Consider the following 23,699-nt stretch of genomic DNA (forward strand, 5'->3'; position numbering starts at 1 on the left):
AACCAATCAATACAAAGAGAGTAATTTCCTACAAAAGCCACCTTGACTCACATATACACCTAATTGATAGTGCACAGGCAGGGTGGGGTATACAGCACCTTGATGTGTAATCCTTAGGTACTGAAACTAACCTATAAGGATCCCCTATCCTTACATACTTCCAGGCCTCCCAGTCTTCTCCCTGCTTACAACCCAGTCTCTTGCTGGTGTGTACCCTCTCTTCCATGGACCCCATGTCCCATGAGCCCATGAGCCTGCCCAGACCTACATGTGGTAACACTCACAATAGGCTTAGCTTCAGCCACAGATACCTTCTTCTGACCTTATGGGTTCAGGGTTCCAGGAATCAGGTCCCTGGTGCTGGCTCTGAGCCCAGGAAGTGGGCTCCAGCTGCTCAAACTTTCCCAGTGGCTACTTCATGAATCCACATTTTGGTACAATGTGATACTTTTTTTTTTTTTTTTGAGACAGAGGAAGAGAAAGAATGGGCAGGCCAGGGCCTCTAGCCACTGCAAACAAACTCCAAACACATGTACCACCTTGTTGCATCTGGTTTATGTGAGACCTGGAAAATCGAACCTGGGTCCTTAGGCTTCGCAGGCATGTGCCTTAATGGCTAAGCCATCTCTCCAGCGCAATCTGCTATACTTTCTGACATGAGCATGCTTGTCTTATAGAAGGAGATGGCTGGTGCACATCTCTGACACCTTTCCCATCTCCTCCCTTTCCCCTCTAAGTCTCAAAGCCTCATGTTGGGTGTATCTTCAGATGAGGTATCTAGTACCATTTTGCACTTCCTCTGTTCTCCTTCCTGTGTGTCTATTACTGGACTGCTGGCTCTGTGGTCTCACTCACTAATCTTTTCTTCTTTTTATCTCCTACCACGACTTTGCATTCATTTGTATTTCCCAGAAATTTCAACTTCCAATTCTGTAGTATTTTCCATTTCTATTACCACATTTCTAGAAAGCTCAATTTTACTCTCTGAATGTAACTGTTTCATGGCTAACATGCCCTTGTTTCACAAATTTTCACCTGTTCTCTTCCTGGCAATGTTAGTCATGGATCCTCTCTCTTGCCATTTTCTCTGACCTGAGCGGTCAGTATCCCAAGGTCAGATTCTGCTTACTATTGCTGCTAGTTTTCCTATCTAAGTTAACTTAGAAGTAGGAATTACAACAAAGGTGGAGTCCACACCTTTAAACACAGCACTTAGGGGAAGAGGTAGGAGAATCCCTGTGAGCTTAAGAGGGACCCTGAGACTATATAGTGACAGCCTACCTTGGGTGGGTGGTAGGAATTACATGCTGCCTGCCCTCAGCAGTAGCTCAATCAACAAGGTGTGACTTTCTGTACCTAGTAGACGGCCTGCACATACCATAACAGACACCTCTGTGCACAGCCACAGTGCACTGCCCCGTCCTGCAGGGGTGCCCCAAGACAGAAAGTGAAAGAAGTGGGCAATTTCCAGTGTCTTACCACAGCAGAACACCACCCTCAGCGTGTCCTGCTTGGCCATACTCAGCATGGGTATCATGGTACTCAGGATGGAAGGCAGGAAGGGGACCATGCCAAAGGCTGAAAAGAGAAAGGCTGTCACAGGGGCTGCAGGCCCAACCTGCCTTCTGCCCACCTCAAGCCTAGAGGAACCCAGAGAGGTGCTCTTCCACATGGCCTCTCACCTGCCAGCCTGAAAAGTTAACAGAGGGTGATACCAGGACCCCAGGTGATCCTCAGAGGTAATCATAACCACTCAAGGACACCCAGGGGTCGGGGCCTAGGTAGCACCTACCATTAGACACGGAGAGGCTGGCGAGCGTCTGCAGCACAGAGCAGTGCGGCAAGATCCCAGGCTGGAACCTGATGAGCACCTCCTCCATCACCTGGTTGACAAAGTGCTTCCCCACAGCCACCAGGACACTGCTTGCAGCCTGCTGCCACTCACAGCTCAGCTCCTGAACCCCAAAAAGTCCCCAGGTAGACCTTCCTGGACCTCTCAAGAGGCAAGAGCAAGACACTCTGTTCTCAGCAGTGACCAGCCAAGGAAAAGCTTCCCTGTTCCAGGGTCCCCAGTGAACATAGGTAGGCCAGAGACTCCACAGCACATCCCAATCCCTTCCCTGGGGATCCTGGAGCCCGTGTCTGGTAGAAGCCAGAGTGTAGCAGGTGAAGCCTGGAGAAGGACAGGGCTACTAGCATGCAACACCCCATTTGATGCCCCAACACAAGCACAAGCACTCAGCACTGGCACCTTGAGAGAGGGCACTGCTCTCGCTTCTGCCCCACTCCTGAGGGTGGGCAGGACCAAGGGCCTCTACTAGCCAGGGCCACCCCAGCCCTATTCCAGCCCCTTCAGTGTGGAGGCCGAGGAAAAGGAGCTGTCCTCCGCAAGCTACATGATCAGAGGCCTGTACCTTGGTCCTGGTCATCTCACTGCAAGCCAGGAGGATGACTATGCTGGCTGTGTCCTTGTCCAGTTCGTGGATATGACTGCTCAGGATCATCTCCATGGCCCTCAGAATCATTGTGCGGTATGGATGTGCCAACTGAGGAGAGAAGTCACCAGGCAAGGTCCCAACAGGTATGATGAGCCAGCTAGGCATTCTATGAATTTTACTGCCTCTATAGGGTACACATGCAAGGTCACACTCTCAAACAGAGGAACACTGGCCTCTCTGAGAGTGCAGACTCTATTTATTTGTCTGCATGTCCTTCTGTGTGAGGAAGCCACAAGCGGATGAGCTAGTGGCCTTCTGTCCTCCAAGTGTGGTCAGCAGGGTCTCCTGGACAGAAGCTAAGGAACCCCTCCTCCTCCCACCTGGTCACCTAAACCTGAGAATGAGAAGCCTTCCTTATGTCACTGTTCTCTGCAGCCAGGTGGGGCTTGCTTCCCACAGTACCTCCCAGGACTACAAACATGTTTGAGTCCCAGTACTGCCCTATGCGACTTCTTCCGCTGTGATCTCTCTCTCTCTCTCTCTCCCTTCGTCTCCCTCTTCCTCCCTCCCTCTCCCCCCCTCCTGCTCAAAGTCCTGCTGACCCAGTCTCCTGGATAACCTTCCACAGAGTCCTGCCTTCCATATCCAGCCTTTGCCCTCCACTCTAACAGCTCTCAAGTCATTCTGAACTCCACTGAGGACACCAAGGATGCAGCTGGCTAGCCATCTGCTCTGAAAGGCTATAGCTAGAAGAGCTGCCAGTGAAGGCTCCCAGCTGTCCATGGTGTGAGTCCCTCCACAGTGGTATGCCAGTCAGAGTGGCCTGCACTGGGGAACATGGGTACCAGGAGAGGCAGGCTCAGGCAGGCCAGTGACCCACAGGCACTGTAGTCACCTCTTCACTAATGCTACCATCAATCCCATGCCCACCAAGGCAGGCAGGGGAGGGGCAGGTACATTGTCTGCAGACGGTCATATCACCTGGAGTACAACAGTTCAGTGAAGAATGCCACACATGAGGTCAAAGTCCCTTGGTCCAGGAGCAGACAGACATGCTTGATGGCTGCTGTGTGAGTTGTATACAGCCACCCTTTATTCCTGGGCCCACAGTGGGTAAGAACTTTATTCCTGGGAGCAGCCAGTTGAGATCACAAACAGCTCCTGAGAGGGGGAACCTGCTAGCCTCCAGGGAAGAGCCTCTGCCCTGGGATTTGTTTCCTCAGCCTGAGATTTTCCATTCTTGGATGCAGGTGACCCAGTGATGAGACAGGGCTACCCTGCAATGGTGATTCTTGGCAGCTTAAGGAGACAGGCACACGCCTGTTACCTCGGCCTGCCAGGTTCATACCTCTCCTGCCATCAAGTGGTGGTGGTGCTGGGACGATGGCTCAACAGGTAAGAGTGCTTGCTGTGCAAGCATGACGATCTGAGGTCAAACCCTAGCACCACACTTAAAAAAAAAAAAAGCTGGGTGTGGTGATTTGATTTAGGTCCCCCCTCTCCATAAACTTAGGTGTTCTGAATGCCAGGTTTCTAGCTGATGGAGATTTGGGAATTAACGCCTCCTGGAGGCAGTATATTGTTGGGCGGGCTTATGGGTGTTATAGCCAGTGTCCTCTTGCCAGTGTTTGGCACACTCTCCTGTTGCTATAGTCCACCCTATTTTAGCCAGGAGGTGATGTCCACCCTCTGTTCATGCCATCATTTTCCCTGCCATCATGGAGTTTCCCCTCCAGTCTGTAAGCCAAAATACACCTTTTTTTTCCCCCCACAAACCGCTCTTGGTAGGGTCTACCAGCAAAAGCCAAGCATGGTGGTGCATGCCTTTAATCCCAGCCATGGAGAGGCAGAGGTAGGAGGATTGCCATGAGTTGGAAGCCACCCTGAGAATACACAGTAAATTCCAGGTCGGGCTGGGCTAGAGTGAGACCCTACCTTGTAAAACAAAACAAACAAACAAAAAGCTAGGCATGATAGCGGATCACACCTTTAATCCCAGTACTCAGAAGGCAGTGGTAGGAGGACTTTTATTTATTCATTTATTTATTTTGGTGAGTTTGAGGCCAGCCTGAGACTCAATAGTGAACTGAAGGTTAGCCTGAGCTAGAACCAGACCCTACCTCGAAAAACTAGGGAAAAAAATAAAAGCTGGCCGGGCATGGTGGCCCATGCCTTTAATCCCAGCACTCAGGAGGCAGAGGTAGGTGTATCCCCATGAGTTCAAGGTCACCCTGAGACCACATAGTCAATTTCAGGTCAGCCTGAGCTAGCATGAAACGCTACCTCACCAAAAAAAAAAAAAGCCAGGCATAGTAGTGCACGCCTTTAATCCCAGCACCCAGGAGGCAGAGGTAGGAGGATCGCCATGAGTTCAAGGCCACCCTGAGACTACATAGTGAATTCCAAGTCAGCATGGGTTATAGTGAGACCCTACCTCAAAAAACAAAAAACAGAAAAAAGAAAAAAAAAAGCTGGCATGGGCACGCATGTATGTGACTCAAGTGATGAGGATAGAGACAGGAGAATCCCTGGGTCTCCCTGGTAAAACAGTATACCAAAAATAAATAAATAAATAAAAATAATAAAACCACTGGGGAGCTCCAGGTTCTGTGAGAAACTGTCTTAGGAAGGTAAAAGTGAAAAAGGGCTAAAGGGGTCAATCAAAATCTTCCTTCTTAGCTGGGCGTGGTGGCTCACGCCTTTAATCCCAGCACTCGGGAGGCAGAGGTAGGAGGATCACCATGAGTTCAAGGCCACCCTGAGACTCCACAGTGAATTCCAGGTTAGCCTGGGCTAGAGTGAGACCCTACCTCAAAAAAAAAAAAAAAAAAATCTTCCTTCTTAAACCAGGTGTGGTGGCACATGCCTTTAATACCAGCGCTTGGGAGGCAGAGGTAGGAAGATTGCTGAGAGTTCAAGGCCACCCTGAGATTCCACAGTGAATTCCAGGTGAGCCTGAGCTACAGTGAGACCCTACCTCAAAAAAACAAAACAACGGGCATGGTTGTGCACACCTTTAATTCCAACACTTGGGAGGCAGAGGTAGGAGGATTGCCATGAGTTCAAGGCCACCCTGAGACTACATAGTGAATTCCAGGTCAGCCTGGGCTAGAGTGAGACCCTTCCTTAAAAAAACAAAATAAATAAATGAATAAATTTTTTAAAAATCTTCCTCTTGGGCTGGAGAGATAGCTTAGTGGTTAAGCGCTTGCCTGTGAAGCCTAAGGACCCCGGTTCAAGGCTCGGTTCCCCAGGTCCCACGTTAGCCAGATGCACAAGGGGGCGCACGCGTCTGGAGTTCATTTGCAGAGGCTGGAGGCCCTGGCGCGCCCATTCTCTCTCTCTCCCTCTATCTGTCTTTCTCTCTGTGTCTGTCGCTCTCAAATAAATAAATAAAAATTAAAAAAAAAAATCTTCCTCTTACTGCCACATGTGTGTACATGGATGCACACATCTGCATACACATACTCATACCACATATACACACAAAAACACAACCACATAAGCCTCAAAAGGCAGCCCTGTGTGTGTTTGTTTTTTCCGAGGTAGGGGTTCACTCTAGCCCAGGCTGACTTGGAATTCACTATGTAGTCTCAGGGTGGCCTTGAACTCATGGCAATCCTCCTACCTCTGCCTCCCGAGTACTGGGGTTAAAGAAAGGCATGTGCCACCACACCCAGCTTAAATTTTAACTTAGATAATGAATTGCTACTTATGTAGCATTCCTTCACAAAAGGGTATTCTTCTTCAGTGGTTTCACATCACTGTGACTAAAGAGAGCAGTACCTTGTCATGATGCCGTAAGTACTCCTCACAGGCGTGGAGTGTCTCCTGTGGCTGTGCCTCTCCAAGGGAGCACAGAGAGCTGCAGACCTGTTCCTGCACCATAGGGTCCTTGTCAGTGATGGCATCCAGCAGGGTGAAGGACAGCTCTGTGGTGACAAAGCCCAGTGTACTCAGGCCAGAGCACACCACAGCTGCCACTTCTGTGACTGAAACTTGTTAGCCTCTGGGATCACAACCTCAGCACAGGAGCTGCAATGTCTCAGCACTACCACTAGCCTGGTGCCTCAGGGCCAAGAGGGTGGCCCCCTGCACAATAACCATGCTGAGCTGCAGCTACTGACTCTCCTGAGAACCCCTTCTTCCACTTTCACCCCACCATCATTTTGCTGCTGCACAGTCAGTAGCACTGAGATGCAGGCTGCTGGGCTGGGGAACACAGGGCTCAGGTTGCTGAAAAGCTATGGGCCTGGAACATACAACTTAGCCTGTCAAAATCCTAAGTCAGAGGTCTCAGTTGCCTTCTCAGAAGTACTTCCAAGACTGTTTCAGCCATGACTACAAGGACTGGGTTTCTACAAGGCCATAATCTCACCCCAGACAGACCTCCTCTGCCCCACGTCAGCCACTTGCGAAGGTTCCCTGAGGTTCTGGGCCCAGGACAAAACAATGCCAGACTCCACCCAGGCTATTGGGTGCAAGAGTCCCAGGTCAACACCAGCTGCCCTGAGAGATGATGGTGCCCCACCCACTCCATGTCTCCAGCACTCACTCTTCACATAGGACCAGGTCATTTCTGTGGCCTCAGCTTCCACCTGCCCAGTGTGAACATGAACAGCTTCCTCTCCCAATCTGGAATAACAGAAACACAGGATTTTATTAGGAACAACTATTACATAGCACAAAACACAATTTAAATGTATTTGTCCTGGGGAATATCTCTGCTGCAGGTGACTGATCCACTTGGGGCGGGCAGAAAGCCCTATGGTCCCCAGAAGCTCTGAGTTGGCAGCCCCCACCAGAAAAGCACTGGCCCATGGTGTGTCCAGGGTGGCACATGATGGTGAGTTCACAGACCTCCTCTACCTAAAACATTTACACTTCACCCTGAGGTGATAGTAAGACCACAGCTCTTACACATCCTGTGCCTCGACAGACAGCTGCAAAAGAGCCAAGTCTCTCAAATACCCAAGGTCTGCTTCCTTTTCACCACATGGTCTCATGCTCAACCTCTGGGTCACTTTCTCTAAGGACCTGAAAGAGTCTACTCCCCTACTCTTGGCAGAGCAAACATCTTCACTTGGACACCTGAGCCCTCTGTCTTGGTAATCCCCCATGCCCTAATTCCCTAGATCACCTCCTTCCTTCACTCCTTCCCACCTACTGCAGGAAAAGATGAAGGACACTGTACAAGGCCTTCACCAGCAGGACACCTGGCAGGTGGGGGACCTGGGGAGGAGACAGTGAGAAACTGCACTGTGGTAGTGTGAACAGATGTTCCCCAACAGAGTCAGTTGTTTTATTTAAGCTTGTAACTTGCTGTCACTGTGGCTGGATCCTAGGTCCAGTCCTAAGGTGTTTGGGGGTAGATGTGGAATTTCCAGCCCAAACTATGCAAAGCTCTGGAGCTGCATCTGGAGTTCCTGGAGTGTGCTTGCTTATGATGGTGGCTGCTTTTCTCTTCCTCTCTCAGTGTATGGACCTGTTAAAGGGACCAACTTTTTCCAGCATTATGGAACTTCCCCTAGATCTGTAAACTTCAATAAATTCCATTCCTCCTATAAACTACATCTGGTCTGGAAGTTCATCCCAGTGACTTTGGAGCTGACTGGCACATGCAGGTGACAGTTGGGTGTGTGCCACCACACCCAGCTGAGACACATGCTTTAAGAGAACAAACTGTGAGAGCACATGAAATGAGATAAAATTCACAGACCAGAAGCTCCCAGACACAGGGAAGGACAGAGGCAGGCAGAGTGTTCCAATTTGACAATGGCGGCATCAGCACAGTGCTACCCCTTACTCTTGGAAAGCATCTAAAAGGAACAAAGAAAACAAAATATAAAATACACAGGTTCCATTTGTGACCCAGCAAGAAAAAGATAAGACATCCCAGCTGTAAGACAGGATATGAGAAGTGCAGGAGCGATTCCAGAAGGCCACCCAACACTTAAAGATACAGGCAGAGCTGGCATAACCCTTTAACTTCCAAGTTCCCACACCCAGGCTAAGTCTACATGGTGAAGGAGCCAGGGACAAATGCTTTTCCTGGTTCATGTCCACATGCCCCCCCCCCAATAGCACCCAAGAATGTAGAAGCAAACCCACCCCCAGGCCTCAGTGTAAAACAAGTCTAACCCATCAGCAGTAGCCCTCACCCTCATGAACTCAAACAAGAACAAATGAAAACCAGTGAGCAACAGGGGCTGGCTGTACACTCCCAGCCCAGATAAGAATGACAGAAGCTGGGAAAAAAAAAAAAGAATGACAGAAGCTGGTCTGGAGAGATGGCTCAGCAGTTAAAGATGTTTGCATGCAAAGCCCGACAGCCCAGTCTCAATTCCCCAGTACCCCAGTAAAGCCAGATGCAAAGTGGCACATGCTTCTGGAGTTCGTTTGCAATGACAGGAGACCTTGGTGTGCCCATTCTTATTCTCATTCTGTGTGCCTTTTTCTCACTCTGTCTAATAAATAAAAATTTTAAAAGGGGGGGCTGGAGAGATGAATTAGTGGTTAAGGGACTTCCCTGCGAAGCCTAAGGATCCATGTTTGACTCTCCAGATCCCACATAAGCCAGACTCACAAGGCGATGCAAGCACAATGTCTCACATGGGTGCAAAGTGGCACATGCATCTGGAGTTCGACTGTAGTCACTGGAGGCCCTGGCAAGCCAATTCCCTTCCTCTCTCCCTCTCATGGGAAAGGGGAGGGGAGGGAAAAGAAAGGAGGGAGGGAGGGGAAGAAGGGAGAGAGAGAGAGAGAAGGAAGGAAGGGAGGGAGGGAGGGAGGGAAGACAGATGGGAGCCAACTTACTCATCTGACTAGAACCAAAAACCTGGAGAAAGCATAAAACTGTAGTTCTCAAGAATGCAGACACTAGAAAACCTAGTTCAGTGCCTGAAGCTGGAAACAGCCTGCCTCCCAAAAGGATGAGTAGAGACATCATCCAACTTTACAAAAAGCAGGAGTGGTGCCTGCTCCAGAGACCAGCGTGGACAGCATTATCATTCACTGGCACAAGGAAGAATACTCAGAAGGGTTTTGTCCCAGAAATGAAATAAAGTTAATTCTTAGACAAAATGTTACTCTGGTCTCACCTAGCCAAGTGAAATGCTGAATGGCTCAAACTGTCTGAGTAACTTAGCCACAAACTCAAGAATGAAAACAAGGCTGGGGTGATGACTTAGCAGTTAAGACACTTGCTTGCAAAGCCTAAGGACTCATGTTTGACTCTCCAGGTCCCACATAAGCCAGATGCACAGTGATGCAAGTATGCAAGGTTGCACATGTGCACAAGGGGGTGCACATGCCGGAGGTCAATTTCAGTGGCTGGCAGCCCTGGCACACCAATTCTCTCTCTCTCTCTCATCACTCTTTCTCTCACATAAAAAAAAAAAAAAGGAGCCGGGCGTGGTGGCACACGCCTTTAATCCCAGCACTCGGGAGGCAGAGGTAGGAGGATTGCCGTGAGTTCGAGGCCACCCTGAGACTCCATAGTGAATCCCAGGTCAGCCTGGGCTAGAGTGAGACCCTACCTTGAAAAACCAAAAAAAAAAGAAAAAGAAAAAAGGCCAGTCTCTTAGGCTAGAGTAAGACCTACCTCAATAAATAAATAAATAATAACTGCCTCAGTAGTTAAAGACTCTTGCTTGAAAAGCCCAGGTTCAATTCTCCAGGCACCCACTTAAAGTTGGATGAGTGTCCCTTTGCAGTGGCAAGAGACCCTGGTGTGTGTGCACATGCATGTACACACACACACAAATAATTTTAAAAACTAAACTAAGATAAAAATAGAACTACTTTTATGACTTACTAATGCTACTATGGAGAATATAACCAAAGGAAATGAATCATTACATTCAGATGCACAAAGTGGCACATGCAGCTGACGTGCATTTACAACAGCACTATGCCCTGGCACAGCCATTGTCTCTGTCTGTCTGTGTCTGTCTGTCTCTCTCTCTCTCTGCTTGCAAATAAACAAATAATTTTTCTCTGAGGCAGGGTCTTACTCTAGCCCAGGATGACCTGAAATTTACTATGCAGTCTCAGGGTGGCCTCAAACTCACAGTGATCTTCCTACCTCTGCCTCCCGAGTGCTGGGATTAAAGGCATGCACCAATTTACCTGGCTTTTTTTTTCCATTAATAATTTTTTAAAATTTATTCACTAGAGAAAGAAAGAGGCAGAGAGAGAGAATGGGTGCACCAGGACCTTAGCAGCGTGTGCCACCTTGTGTATCTAGCTCGTGTGGGCACTGAGGAATAGAACCTCAGTCCTTAGGCTTCACAGGAAAGTCCTAATCACTAAGTCATCTCTCCAGCCCAATAAATAGAATTTTTTTTAAATACTTTTAAATTATTTATTTATTTATTTATTTATTTATTTGAGAGTGACAGACACAGAGAGAAGGACAGATAGAGGGAGAGAGAGAGAATGGGCGCGCCAGGGCTTCCAGCCTCTGCAAACGAACTCCAGATGCATGCGCCCCCTTGTGCATCTGGCTCACGTGGGACCTGGGGAACCGAGCCTCGAACCGGGGTCCTTAGGCTTCACAGGCAAGCATTTAACCGCTAAGCCATCTCTCCAGCCCAATAAATAGAATTTTTAAATCTCAAAACAAAAGCTGGGCATGGTGGTGCATGCCTTTAATTCCAGCTCTCAGGAAGCAGAGGTAGGAGGATTGCTGTGAGCTCAAGGCCACCCTGAAACTATAGAGTGAATTCCAGGTCAGCCTGGGCTACAGTATCTACCTCAACAAATTAAAAATAAAAAAGCTGGGGGCGGTGGCACACCCCTTTCATCCCAGCACTCAAGAGGCAGAGGTAGGAGGACCATGCGGAGTTAGAAGCCACCCTAGGGCCACAGAGTTCCAGGTCAGCTTAGGCTAGAGACCCTCTCTCAAAACTGTGTGTGTCACACACACAGAGAAAATAGACTAATTTGCATAATATTGATGTGCAAAGGAATACACAAATAAGAAAACTGACAAAAGACACACAAGCATTCTGAAAAGAGACATGTCCAACAGAGCAGAAAGGGTCTGTGCTGACCACCCATTAGGACAAGCAAAGACGCCCTGTTGTCTTTCCAGAGCTGACTGCGACAGTCAAGGGCAGGACACCCTTGCAAGTGCTTTCTGCACAGTCCTCAGCAAGTGCTGATGACCAACACCTCTAGTCACGGGCTCTGACTGGGAGTAAAGCCAGGCAACAGCAAGCCCTGTTGTGATGAGGACAAGGACTGTCTTGGGTGCTGGTACCAATGGCATAGTCTGGGGAGTAGCCAACAGGGGACTGAAGAGTCAAGCCCTTTTCTACATAATCTGCCAGGTGTGGTGGCGCACACCTTTAATCCCACATAATCCACAGTTGCCTGTCTCACTAGCGCCCAGACATTTATGTACATGAACATTAGGAAGAAAAACAAAGCCAGGTGTGGTGGCACATGCATTTAGTACCAGCACTTGGGAGGCAGAGATAGGATTGCTGAGACTTCAAGGCCACCCTGAGACTACATAGTGAATCCCAGATCAGCCTGAGCTAGAGCAAAACCTCGAAAAACAAAAACAAAAAAAGGAAGGAAGGAAGGGAGGGAGGGAGGGAGGGAGGGAGGGAGGGAAAGAAAAAGAGAAAAAGAGCTAGGGAGATGGCTTAGCAGTTAAGGTGCTTGCCTGCATAGCCTAAGGACCCATGTTCGACTCTCCAGGCCCCACATAAGCCAGACACACAAAGTGACACAAGTGTGCAAGGTCACGCATGCACACAAGATGGCACACGTGTCTGAAGTTCATTTGCAGTGGCTGGAGGACCTGGCCCACCCATTCTTTCCCTCTCCCTCTTCCTCTGTCAAATAAATACATAAATAAAAATAAAATGTTAAAAATAAATAAAATAAAACAAGGACAGTCTGTTGGGCTTTCCAGAAAGAAAAGGAGGTGGCTGGAGAGATGGCTTAGCAGTTAAGTGCTTGCCTGTGAAGCCTAAGGACCCCAGTTAGAGGCTCAATTCCCCCGTATCCACAGAAGCCAGATGCATAAGGTGGCATATGTATCTGGAGGCCTTGGGGCACACATTCTCTCTCTCTTTCATTCTCAAATAAATAAAAATTAAAAAAAAAAAGAAAGGGAGGGAGGGAGAGAGGGGGGAAAAAAAACAGGTGCCAATCAACTTCGAGGTAAAATCCGAAAAACATGTAAAATGCTATGTGAGAGGTGAAGGGTAGATAGTTGATGAAGTCTTTCTTGCCTACATAGGTCCATCTGTCAGTCTCCCTCCCCTCCCTCATTCAACAAGGTGTCACTATGAAGCCCAAATATCCTCAAACTCACCATCCTCCTGCCTCTATCACCCAGTAGCAGAATTACAGCCACATACCACCACATCCAGCTCTTAGCACACACATTTGCATGAATGAAAAAGCTGCATCCTCTTGGCTACACATTCAAAAAATGCCCAACAGGCTCTCAGCCTCACACATACCATAATATACCACAGCCAATGGCAATAAAGATAAGCCAGACTAGGGGGTTAGGCACATGCATTCACAGGCGGCCCTACCTAGACAGTCAACTTCTAGAGTTGCCAGCAAGAACCTGGGCTGGTGTCCCAGGACAACACAGTCAGGAATTCTCTGCTGATTTCTCAACACTTGGCTTACATGTCAATCACTGAAATAAGGTGGTGACCCCTCCAAGTCAGTGAAGAAACACCAATTTGCATGGTGTTCAGCAGCCAGTATATACAGTACTGGCCAGGAGCGCTCAAGAGCCACAAGGATGCTGTGGTGTGTTCTCCCCTGTGTGCCCTGGCACAGGTAGACGATGTCTTTGGCTCCAAACTCAGCTCAAAGACAAGACATTAGGAGGCTTAACTGCTGATCAAATAGTAGCAACTGCCCCTCTCGTCTGGCCCTCTAGGAAAGAGCCTTAGCACAGACGCCTGCTTCTCCACGCACATATGACTGTCAACTCGAGCAGGCACATGTCCCACAGGCTCTACCTCTGGTCCCTCAGCAGTCAACTCTGGGAGAGGAGGAAGTGTGGTAAAATGCAGATCTGAAGAAGCTGGTGGCCTGGACATTAATTTCAAGTGAACAAAGGGCTCAACCTCAGATCATTCCACTCTGACTTCATAGACCAAAGGTGTTTCTCACATGGACCATGCAGCCTGAGGCCCAGCAGCTAGGCCCCTGTGGACAGCAGTATTTCCAGGCCTGCAGAGTGCAGAAGCTGTCACAGCCAACCACATCCTAGACATATCACCAAGGACTATCCCATAAAGTGCCTGCCACACAATACAACCCCAGAGCCACATAAAAGCTGGAAGTACTGGCAAATACACATGCACACACACAAAATAAAATAAGTTAAAAAGAAGAGGGCTGGAGAGATGGTTAAGTGCTTAAGACACTTGCCTGTAAAGCCCAAAACCCAGGTTCAATTATCACGTAAAGCCAGATGCACAAAGTGGCACGTGCACCTGGAGTTCGTTTGGAGTGGCTGGAGGTCCTGGCATGCTCCCCATCTTTCCCCCTTCTCTCTCTGCTTGTAAATAAATGAAAATATTTAAAAAGAAAGAAACGTCAGCTGGGCATGGTGGCGCATGTCTTTAATCCCAGCACTCAGGAGGCAGAGGTAGGAGGATCACCAATGAGTTCGAGGTCACCCTGAGACTACATAGTGAATTCCAGCTCAGCCTGGATTAGAGTGAAGGTCTACCTCGACCCCCCACCCCCCAAAAAGAAAGAAGGAAATGTCCCACAAATAGTGAGTTGCACAGCTTCTCATCTCTCCCAGGACCCCATGTCTACTGAGGGTCTCCATACAGAGACCACGGCCATTCAAGCCCAACAGCACTAAGACTCAACCCATCATCTTCATCCCTGCCTTCTCATGGGTCCTGCCCCCACCTGCCTCTTTCCTGCATTTCAGTAGTTACGTAGGTCAAAAATCAGCACCACAGCCCTTGTTTCTCCATCTCCCTCCCCAAGTCTCCACTTCCAAAGTGGTCCCCACCTCCCAGGCTAGCTCCTCAAAGCTAGCCTCTGTCCCAACAGCTGCTCCAGCTCACATCCTCAGGCCACTGCACACGCCAGCCCCTCGGCTCCTCCCCAGCACCCCTCAATGCACATTAGTTTATGGCTCCATCCAGTCCCCACCCTGAGCCCTGCAAAGTGTGTAGAGCAGAGACCCGCACTGCAGCCGCACTGACGCTGCAGGAAAACGGGAACCCAAATCCAGAGGGCCCGCCTGGCTCAGCCCTAGCTCTCACCTAGCTAGAGTTGGACTTCCTAAAGCCCTTGGCCTAGGACCAGCAATCCTCGTGACTGCCTGTTTAATCGAAAAGACAGCAAGGAAAGACTAGTGGCCGCTGTGCACCCAAGCTTTGGAAGTCTCAGGGTTTAAGCTCAGCTACACAGAGAAGCACCGTGGCCCTGCCGTGGAGCCCGGACACGAACCTCGCCCAGACTCCTACCGGCCGCACAAGGCTGAAGGACCAGGATCCCAGAGGGACAGGATCTCGGGGCCCCGAGGACCCGGAAGAAGCCGGGACACGGGTCTCCCCAGGAGGCAGAGACAGGGACCCGGGCCACACGAAGAGGTCCTGAATCGCAAGCTCTCGGGTCTCTCTTCCCACGGACCCCCCGGGAGCACCAGAGCCTGGGGAGGAGCGCCCCGAGGATCGCTGACCTTGGAGAGGGCCCCCAACTCTACTCCCGCGCCGCCCGCAGACCAGGCAGCCCCCAGGCCGTCCAGCCCAGAAGCCCCGCGGGCCGCTTGGGCCCCACCCCAAACGCGCTACTCCACCCGCGGCTTACCTGAGCAGCCCCCGCCGCCTCAGCCCGGCGCCGCCCTCCCGGCTCCCGGCGGCCCAGGGCGGGCGGAGCTTCGGCCTAGGCCTGTGGCCCTCTGGCCAACCACGGCCCGGCGCGCGGCGGCTGGCCCCGCCCCGCGCGAGCTCCACGCTCACTGGTCGGGGGCCCGTCCTTCACGCCAGCCCCGCCCCGCCGCCGCCGCGGCCGGCGTGCCCCGCCCAGGGCCCTCCACCCCGGAGGGGCAGGCCGGATCGCCGCCGGAGCGCAAGGCACTGCGCAGGCGCTGTCCCGGGGCGCGTTCGCACCTGGCTGCCTGGGGGCTGCGTCCAACATGCCCACCCTGGAGGTTTTCAGCGTTAGCGCACCGCCCCCACGTGCGGCGGCGAGTCAGCCTGCGAGCCCACAGATGCACCAAGCAAATCGGTTCCAGTGCAGACACTTACTTGTTCAGGTACACCCGCCAGGTGCAGTTGTCCGGGACGCACACCTGGCATTGTCAGGTACTATACCATCCCACTGTAAACACCCAGATATCCAAAGACCCTAGGTTGGGAACCACCTAGCAGACAGGTATACATGTGCATGCCCTTCAGAGGTGCCGTGGAAATCAAGGTGATCAGGTCAGGCCAATAAACATGCAAGTGATTTTTTTTTAAATTTTTATTAGCATTTTCCATGATTATAAAAAAAATCCCATGTTAATTCTCTCCCTCCCCCCACACTTTCTCCTTTGAAATTCCATTCTCCATCATATTACCTCCCCATCACAATCATTGTACTTACATATATACAATATCAACCTATTAAGTACCCTCCTTAATTTTTATTAACATTTTCCATGATTATAAAAAAAATCCCATGGTAATTCCCTCCCTCCCCCCCACACTTCCCCCTTTGAAATTCCATTCTCCATCATATTACCTCCCCATCTCAATCATTGTACTTACATTTATACAATATCAACCTATTAAGTACCCTCCTCCCTTCCTTTCTCTTCCCTTATGTCTCCTTTTTAACTTACTGGCCTCTGCTACAAAGTATTTTCCTTCTCACGCAGAAGCCCAATCATCTGTAGCTAGGATCCACATATGAGAGAGAACATGTGGCGCTTGGCTTTCTGGGCCTGGGTTACCTCATTTAGTACAATCCTTTCCAGGTCCATCCATTTTTCTGCAAATTTCATAACTTCATTTTTCTTTACCGCTGAGTAGAACTCCATTGTATAAATGTGCCACATCTTCATTATCCACTCATCAGTTGACAGACATCTAGGCTGGTTCCATTTCCCAGCTATTATAAATTGAGCAGCATACAGATGACTGGGCTTCTGCGTGAGAAGGAAAATACTTAGTAGCAGAGGCCAGTAAGTTAAAAAGGAGACATAAAGGGAAGAGAAAGGAAGGGAGGAGGGTACTAAATAAGTTGATATTCTATATATGTAAGTACAATGATTGTGATGGGGAGGTAATATGATGGAGAATGGAATTTCAAAGGAGAAAGTGTGGGGGGGAATTAACATGGGATTTTTTTTATAATCATGGAAAATGCTAATAAAAATTTTAAAAAATAAATTGAGCAACAATAAACATGGTTGAGCACATACTTCTAAGGAAATGAGATGATTCCTTCGGATATATGCCTAGGAGTGCTATTGCTGGGTCATATGGTAGATCAGTCTTGAGCTGTTTTAGGAACGTCCACACTGATTTCCACAATGGCTGGACCAGATTGCATTCCCACCAGCAGTGTAGAAGGGTTCCTCTTTTTCCACATCCCCACCAACATTTATGATCATTTCTTTTCATGATGGTGGCCAATCTGACAGGAGTGAGATGGAATCTCAATGTAGTTTTAATCTACATTTCCCTGATGACTAGTGATGTAGAACATTTTTTTAGATGCTTATATGCCATTCGTATTTCTTCCTTTGAGAATGCTCTATTTAGCTCCATAGCCCATTTTTTGATTGGCTTGTTTGATGCCTTATTATTTAACTTTTTGAGTTCTTTGTATATCCTAGATATTAATCCTCTATCTGATATATAGCTGGCGAAGATTTTTTTCCCATTCTGTAGGTTGCCTTTTTGCTTTTTTCACTGTGTCCTTTGCAGTGCAAAATCTTTGTAATTTCATGAGGTCCCAGGGATTAATCTGTGGTTTTATTGCCTGAGCAATTGGGGTTGTATTCAGAAAGTCTTTGCCAAGACCAATATGTTGAAGGGTTTCCCCTACTTTTTCCTCTAGCAGTTTCAGAGTTTCCGGTCTGATGTTAAGGTCTTTAATCCATTTGGACTTAATTCTTGTGCATGGTGAGAGGGAAGAATCTATTTTCATCCTTCTGCAGATATATATCCAGTTTTCCCAACATCATTTGCTGAAGAGGCTGTCTTTTCTCCAATGAGTGTTTTTGGCATTTTTATCGAATATCAGGTGGCTATAGCTACTTGGGCTTACATCTGGGTCCTCTATTCTGTTCCACTGATCTACATGTCTGTTTTTGTGCCAGTACCACACTGTTTTTGTTACAGTGGCTCTGTAGTATAGGTTAAAATCAGGTATGGTGATACCACCAGCCTTATTTTTGTTGCTCAGTATTATTTTAGATATTTGAGGTTTTTTTGATTCCAAATGAATTTTTGGATTGTTTTTTCTATTTCCATGAAGAATGGCAAGTGATTTTTATATATTTAGTAAGGCATTATAGAAGATACAAGAAGGATTTCTTGGGAGGATTTGCAACTTTGCTGCAGAGAAAGTAAAGGTGGGGAGACTGGGTGCTTGCAAAGAACCAGGGCCTGAAATCACTTGCCTGTGTGCAGAGGTCAGGAGAAAGGAGTAGGCATTGTTTTGAAAGCACAAGAAGTGAAAGACCCCATCAGAAAAAGGAAGCAGTCAAGTAGCATTGACAATATCCTTAAAAGTGGAAGTCAAGCTGCAGTAAGATGAGGTCTGGGAGGTCAGTGGGCAGAGGAGGGTTCCAGACACTGAAACAGGACAGTCTATTTCCACAATGACAGGGACCTGAGCGTGTTTCTGTTGTGAAAACAGAGCCCAAGAGAGAGGGACAGAATACCAATGGAGGAAAGAGTGAGGTCCTTTGCACAGAGAAGACTGGCTGCAAGGTGCCAGCAAGTAGGAGGGTCTAACTACAGGAGCTGCCAGGGCAGGAAGCCTTCTCCAAGCTTACACCTGGACAGCTCACTATCCAGCCTGAAGCCCTGCAGTATCACGGCCATGGCCACTGCCCGACATGTCTCCTTGGTCCTGTGTTCCTCCCCAGCTAAGCAGTCATCACTTCCCTGTTCAAGCACAAGAGCTGCCCAGCATGAGTTGCAACTTCATGTTACTGTTACCATTAAGCATGAGGCCCAACACATGTTGGTGCTCAGTGAAGCTCCGTGAAGTTGATGGGCCACTAAGAGTGTAAATGAAGAGGAGGAGGAGGAAAATCAAAGATTTTGCAAAAGATTTGAGGTAGAGTCTCACTCTGGCCCAGGCTGATCTGGAACTCACTCTGTACTTCCAGGCTGGCCTCAAACTCAATTCTCCTACCTCTGCCTCCCAAATGCTGGGATTAAAGGCATGCACCACTATGCCCAGCTAAAAGGATTATTGTGTATCTGGTTCTGTTATACCCAGCTTAGTTCCTGGTTTAAGATAAGAACCAAGAAGGTGAAAGGGACTCAGCTAGGAGGCTTCGGCTCCCGGACTCAACAACTTTCCAGTGGCGCTTCCAGGCCTGGCAAAAGTCACATAATTTGCCCTTTTGCTCTTCTGATGTAGAGCAGGCAGGTCATTGTAAGCACTGACCTTTGACCACCTTCACCAGGCCACTCATGCCACCTCAGCCCTTCTAACACCTAGGTAGCAAGCTTGCATTCAATACCTGGGAACAGTCTCTCTCTTCCTAACCCCCCAGGTCAGCCCCAGGCCAGTTATTGTGTCTGTATTTTTGTTTTGTTTGTGTTTGTGTAGGTTCTCACTCTAGCCCAGGCTGACCTGAAATTCACTATGTAGTCTCAGGCTGGCCTTGAGCTCATAAGGATCCTCCTATCTGTCTCCCAAGTGCTGGGATTAAAAGTGTGTGCTACCACACGTGGCTGTATTTTTTATATTCTTTTTTTAAAAACATTTTATTTATCTATTTATTTATTTGAGAAAAAGAGACAGAGAGAGATACAGAGAGTGAGAATGGGTGCGCCAGGGCCTCTAGCCACTGCAAACAAACTCCAGACACATATGCCACCTTGTTCATCTGGCTTATGTGGGACCTGGAGAATCGAACCTGGGTCCTTAGGCTTTGCAGGCATATGCCTTAACTGCTAAGCCATCTCTCCAGCCCCCTTTATATTCTTTTAATTAAAAACAAAACAACAACAACAACAAAACTTTAGCTAGGTGGTAGTGGTACATACCTTTAATCCCAGCACTTGGGAGGCAGAAGCAGGAGGATCATTAAGAGTTCAAAGCCACACTGAAACCTCATAGTGAATTCCAGATCAGCCTGGGCTAAAACAAGACCATACCTTAAAAAAACAAAACAAAAACCTGAGCCAGACATGGTGGCACATGCATTTAATCACAACACTTGGGAGGCAGAAATAGGAGGATTGCCAGGAGTTCAAGGCCACCCTGAGACTACATAGTGAATTCCAGGTCAGCCTGAGCTAGAGCAAGACCCTACCTTGGAAAAAAATAAAAAATAAAAACCTTGATTCTCCCACTTTGTTTCTCTGAGTCAGAGTCTTACTGGACCTAAACTTCCGCTTTTTAACTAGACTGCCTGTCCAAGGAGCCTCCAGTCTCCCCTCCCACCTTAGCCCTAGGGTTAAAGGCATGAACTCTTTGCCTAACTTTTTTTTTTTTCAATTTTTTGAGGTAGGGTCTCACTTTAGCTCAGGCAGACCATTCACTATGTAGTCTCAGGGTGGCCTCAAACTCTCAGTGATCCTCCTATCTCTGCCTCTCAGGAGTGCTAGGATTAAAGGCAAGCGCCACCACGCCTGGCCCTTGCCTAGCTTTTTACATGGGTGCTGGAGATCAAACTCAGGTCTTCATGCTTACTTACACAGAGCTCTTATCCACTAAATTGTATCCCCAGCCTGCTGTCCATAGTCTTTGTCTTTGCCAGACAAGGACACTAGCTGAGCAAGGTAGTATTTTTTTAAAAAAGGGAGGGGGCTGGAGATATGGCTTAGTGGCTAAGTGCTTGCCTGTGAAGCCTAAGAACTCTGGTTCGAGGCTTGGTTCCCCAGGACCCATGTTAGCCAGATGCACAAGGGGGTGCACACATCTGAAGTTCGTTTGCAGTGGCTGGAGGCCCTGGCGTGCCCATTCGCTCTCTATATATATCTGCCTCTTTCTCTCTCTGTCTGTTGCTCTCAAATAAATAAATAAAAATAAACAAAAAAATTTTTTTAAGTTCATAGGCCAGTAGAAATGAGGAAACGTGTCTGACGAGCTCAGGCCTGCCTATATCAATCCAATCTCAATGCACAGAAAGGCCACTTCTACCCATAGATTTCGTTAGGAGGACCCCAGACTCACTGTACCTCTACCATGTCTTAGGCCCTTATGGATAATGCTCTCAAGACAGCTGCCTTTGCCCCACTGTGCTGGTCCTTCCAGCTGACAGCAAAGACCTCACACTTGGGCCTGGGCTCTGCCACCAGTGGAACTCAAATTCATCACCTACAAAACATGTTGCTCCACTGTGTTTATATTTATGATCCTAGATATGAACTACCTTTCACACATCTGTGTTCAGGGAATGGACAAAAGTAGGACAGGTAGGAGCTGTAACTAAATGACTGCCTAGAACAGCAAATGGCACCTATCACATGGCAGGTGCCCAATCTAAGTCAGCTGTTACTGCTGGTGGTAACAGTGCTCACAGAACTCTGGAGGCCTGAACCAGGGAGATGTTCCCAGCTCCTAGACCTAGGTGGCCTGCCAAGCCTGCAGAGCCCCCGGTGAGAAGCTTCCTGCATCAGGCCCAGCCTGAGGAGAAGCTCAGGCTCAAGTGGAAGATCAGAATAGGTCTCCCAGCCTTGTCCTTCTGATACAGGTGGCAGTGGCTGTGATGCCCCCTCAGAGAATGAGGGGCGCATTTCATACAGTAGCTGGTACATATTTTATCTCCCTTGCATCTTCCTTATGTCCTTAGGCCTTAAAGGCCTTTTTTAGGGCTGGAGTTATGACTTACTGGCTAAGGCGCTTGCCTGCAAAACCTAAGGACCCAGGTTTGATTCCCCAGTTACCCACATAAACCAGATGCACAAGGTGGCATATGTGTCTAGAGTTGTTTGCAGTGGCTGGCGGCCTTAGCACACCCATTCTGTATCTGCCTCTTTCTCTCAGATAAGCCTCACCCTGGCACTAGCCCCTGGTGAAGGTTCTCACTGATCCACCCCCAAGAAAGTATCACATAGGACAAGGCTAACCCAAGATGATGTCCCAGAAATGACAGGTCTTGAAAGGACACCTTTTTTTTTTTAAGATAAAAGAAAGTTATTTTATTTATTTATTTATTTATTTATTTATTTATTTTGGTCTTTCAAGGTAGGGTCTCACTGTAGCCCAGGCTGACCTGATTCACTATGGAGTCTCCGGGTGGCCTTGGACTCACAGCAATCCTCCTACCTCTGCCTCCCAAATGCTGGGATTAAAGGTGTGCGCCACCACACCCGACAAGAAAGTCGTTTTAGAATGGGCATGCCAGGGCCTTTAGCCACTGCAGATGAACTCCAGACGCATGAGCTACCTTGTGCATCTGGCTTACATGGGTACTGGGAATTAAATCCTTTGGATCCTTTGGCTTTGCAGGTAAGCACCTTAACCTCTAAACCAGCCCCAAAGGACACCTTTTAAAAAAATAAATATTATTTATTTATTTGAGAGAAAGAGGCAGAGAGTTGGGCACATCAGGGTATCTAGCCACTGTAAACAAACTCCAGGTGCATGCATCTCCTTGCGCTTCTGGCTTACATGGGTCCTAGAAAATTGAAATGGGATCCTTTGACTTTGCAGGCAAACACCTTAACTGCTAAGCCAGCTCTCTAGCCCAAGGATATCTTTTTTATTTTTTATGTTTTTAGAGAGTAAGAGAGAGCAAGCAAGAGAGAATTGGCATGCCAGGGCTTCCAGCCACTGCAATCTAACTCCAGACACATGTGCCATCTTGTGTGCATGTACAACCTTGTACACTTGCATCATCTTGTGCATCTGGCTTATGTGGGATCTGAAGAGTAGAACATGGGTCCTTAGGCTTGGCAGGCAAGAGCCTTAATTGCTAAGCCATCTATCCAGCACCCCCTCTCTCTTTTAAAAAATATTTTATTCATCTGGATAGACATAACAGATATTAAACTGATAACTACATATACTACATTTGATTTTATCCAGAAGGCTGAGAAGCAATTTATTCATTTTGGAGGAGAGAGACAGAGGGGGAACATGCCAGGGCCTCTTGCAAATGAACTCCAGATATATGTACCATATTGTACATCTGGCTTTACATTGTTACTGGGGAATTGAACTCAGGATGGCAGGCTTTGCAACTAAGTGCCTTTAATTGTTGAGCAATCTCCCTAGCCCAGGACACCTTTTTGCATGTGTGGGTTTTTTTTTTTTTTTATTTTTCTCAAGTTAGGGTCTCACTCTAGCCCAGGCTGACCTGGAACTCACTGTGGTCCCAGGTTGGCCTCAAATTCAGTGATCCCCTTCCTGGGGATCCCCCTCTCCTGGGCTCTGGGATTAAAAGTGTGTACCATCACCTGGCTCAGGACACTTTAAGACAGGAATGGTTGCTCATGCCTTTATTTTACTTATTTATTTGAGAGAAGGGTGGGGGAGAGGCAGAGAGAAAGAGAGAATGTGCATGCCAGGGCTTCTAGCCACTGCAAACTATCTCCAGACGCATGTGCCCCCTTGTGCATCTGGCTTACATGAGTCCTGGGAGATCGAACTGGAGTCCTTAGGCTTCTCAGACAAACGCTTTATCCACTAAGCCATTTCCCCAGGCCCCCCCTTTTAAGTATTTTATTTATTTACTTGCGAGAGAGACAGAGAGAAAATGGGAGCACTAAGGCCTCCAGTCACTTTAACTGAACTTCAGATGCAGGCACCCCCTTATGCATCTGGCTTACATGGGTCCTGAGGAGTTGAGGAATCAAACCTAGATCCTTTGGCTTTGCAGGCAAGTGTCTTAACCTCTTACATTATTTCTCCAGCCCAGGACACAAACACACACATATATATTTTATTTGAGAGAGAGAGAGAGGGAGGGAGGGAGGGAGGGAGGGGGGGGGGAATGGGCATGTGAAGGCCTTCAGCCACTGCAAAGGAACTACAAATACATGCACCCCCTTGTGCATCTGGCATACACAGGTACTGGGGAATTGAATCTGAGTCCTTAGGCTTTGCAGCAAGTGCCTTAAATAC

At 48.3% G+C, this 23,699-nt stretch overlaps 1 protein-coding gene and 1 pseudogene across 10 annotated transcripts in view; both read right to left on the minus strand.

The window, feature by feature from the left end:
* Positions 1–15,319, minus strand: part of Mroh1 (maestro heat like repeat family member 1) — an 80,883-nt gene extending 65,564 nt beyond the window's left edge. For 7 of the 10 annotated variants that reach the window (XM_045143250.1, XM_045143253.1, XM_045143252.1 and 4 more), the window contains exons 1-7: positions 15,261–15,319; positions 8,158–8,257; positions 6,994–7,073; positions 6,225–6,370; positions 2,415–2,546; positions 1,793–1,955; positions 1,480–1,578 (exon numbers count right to left, since the gene is read on the minus strand). In XM_045143250.1, the coding sequence (XP_044999185.1) occupies positions 1,480–1,578; positions 1,793–1,955; positions 2,415–2,546; positions 6,225–6,370; positions 6,994–7,015 (562 nt within the window). In that variant the 5' untranslated portion in view covers positions 7,016–7,073; positions 8,158–8,257; positions 15,261–15,319. Of the gene's footprint in view, positions 1–1,479; positions 1,579–1,792; positions 1,956–2,414; positions 2,547–6,224; positions 6,371–6,993; positions 7,074–8,157; positions 8,258–14,900; positions 14,921–15,260 lie in introns of those variants that run through there. The other 3 variants (XM_045143246.1, XM_045143247.1, XM_045143248.1) reach the window with 3 other exon arrangements.
* Positions 15,320–22,499: 7,180 nt separating this feature from the next.
* LOC123458898 lies at positions 22,500–22,677 on the minus strand (annotated as a pseudogene).
* Positions 22,678–23,699: the final 1,022 nt, after the last annotated feature.

The sequence above is a fragment of the Jaculus jaculus genome, chromosome 2 (genome assembly GCF_020740685.1).
Source record: "Jaculus jaculus isolate mJacJac1 chromosome 2, mJacJac1.mat.Y.cur, whole genome shotgun sequence".
Taxonomy (NCBI): Eukaryota; Metazoa; Chordata; class Mammalia; order Rodentia; family Dipodidae; genus Jaculus; species Jaculus jaculus.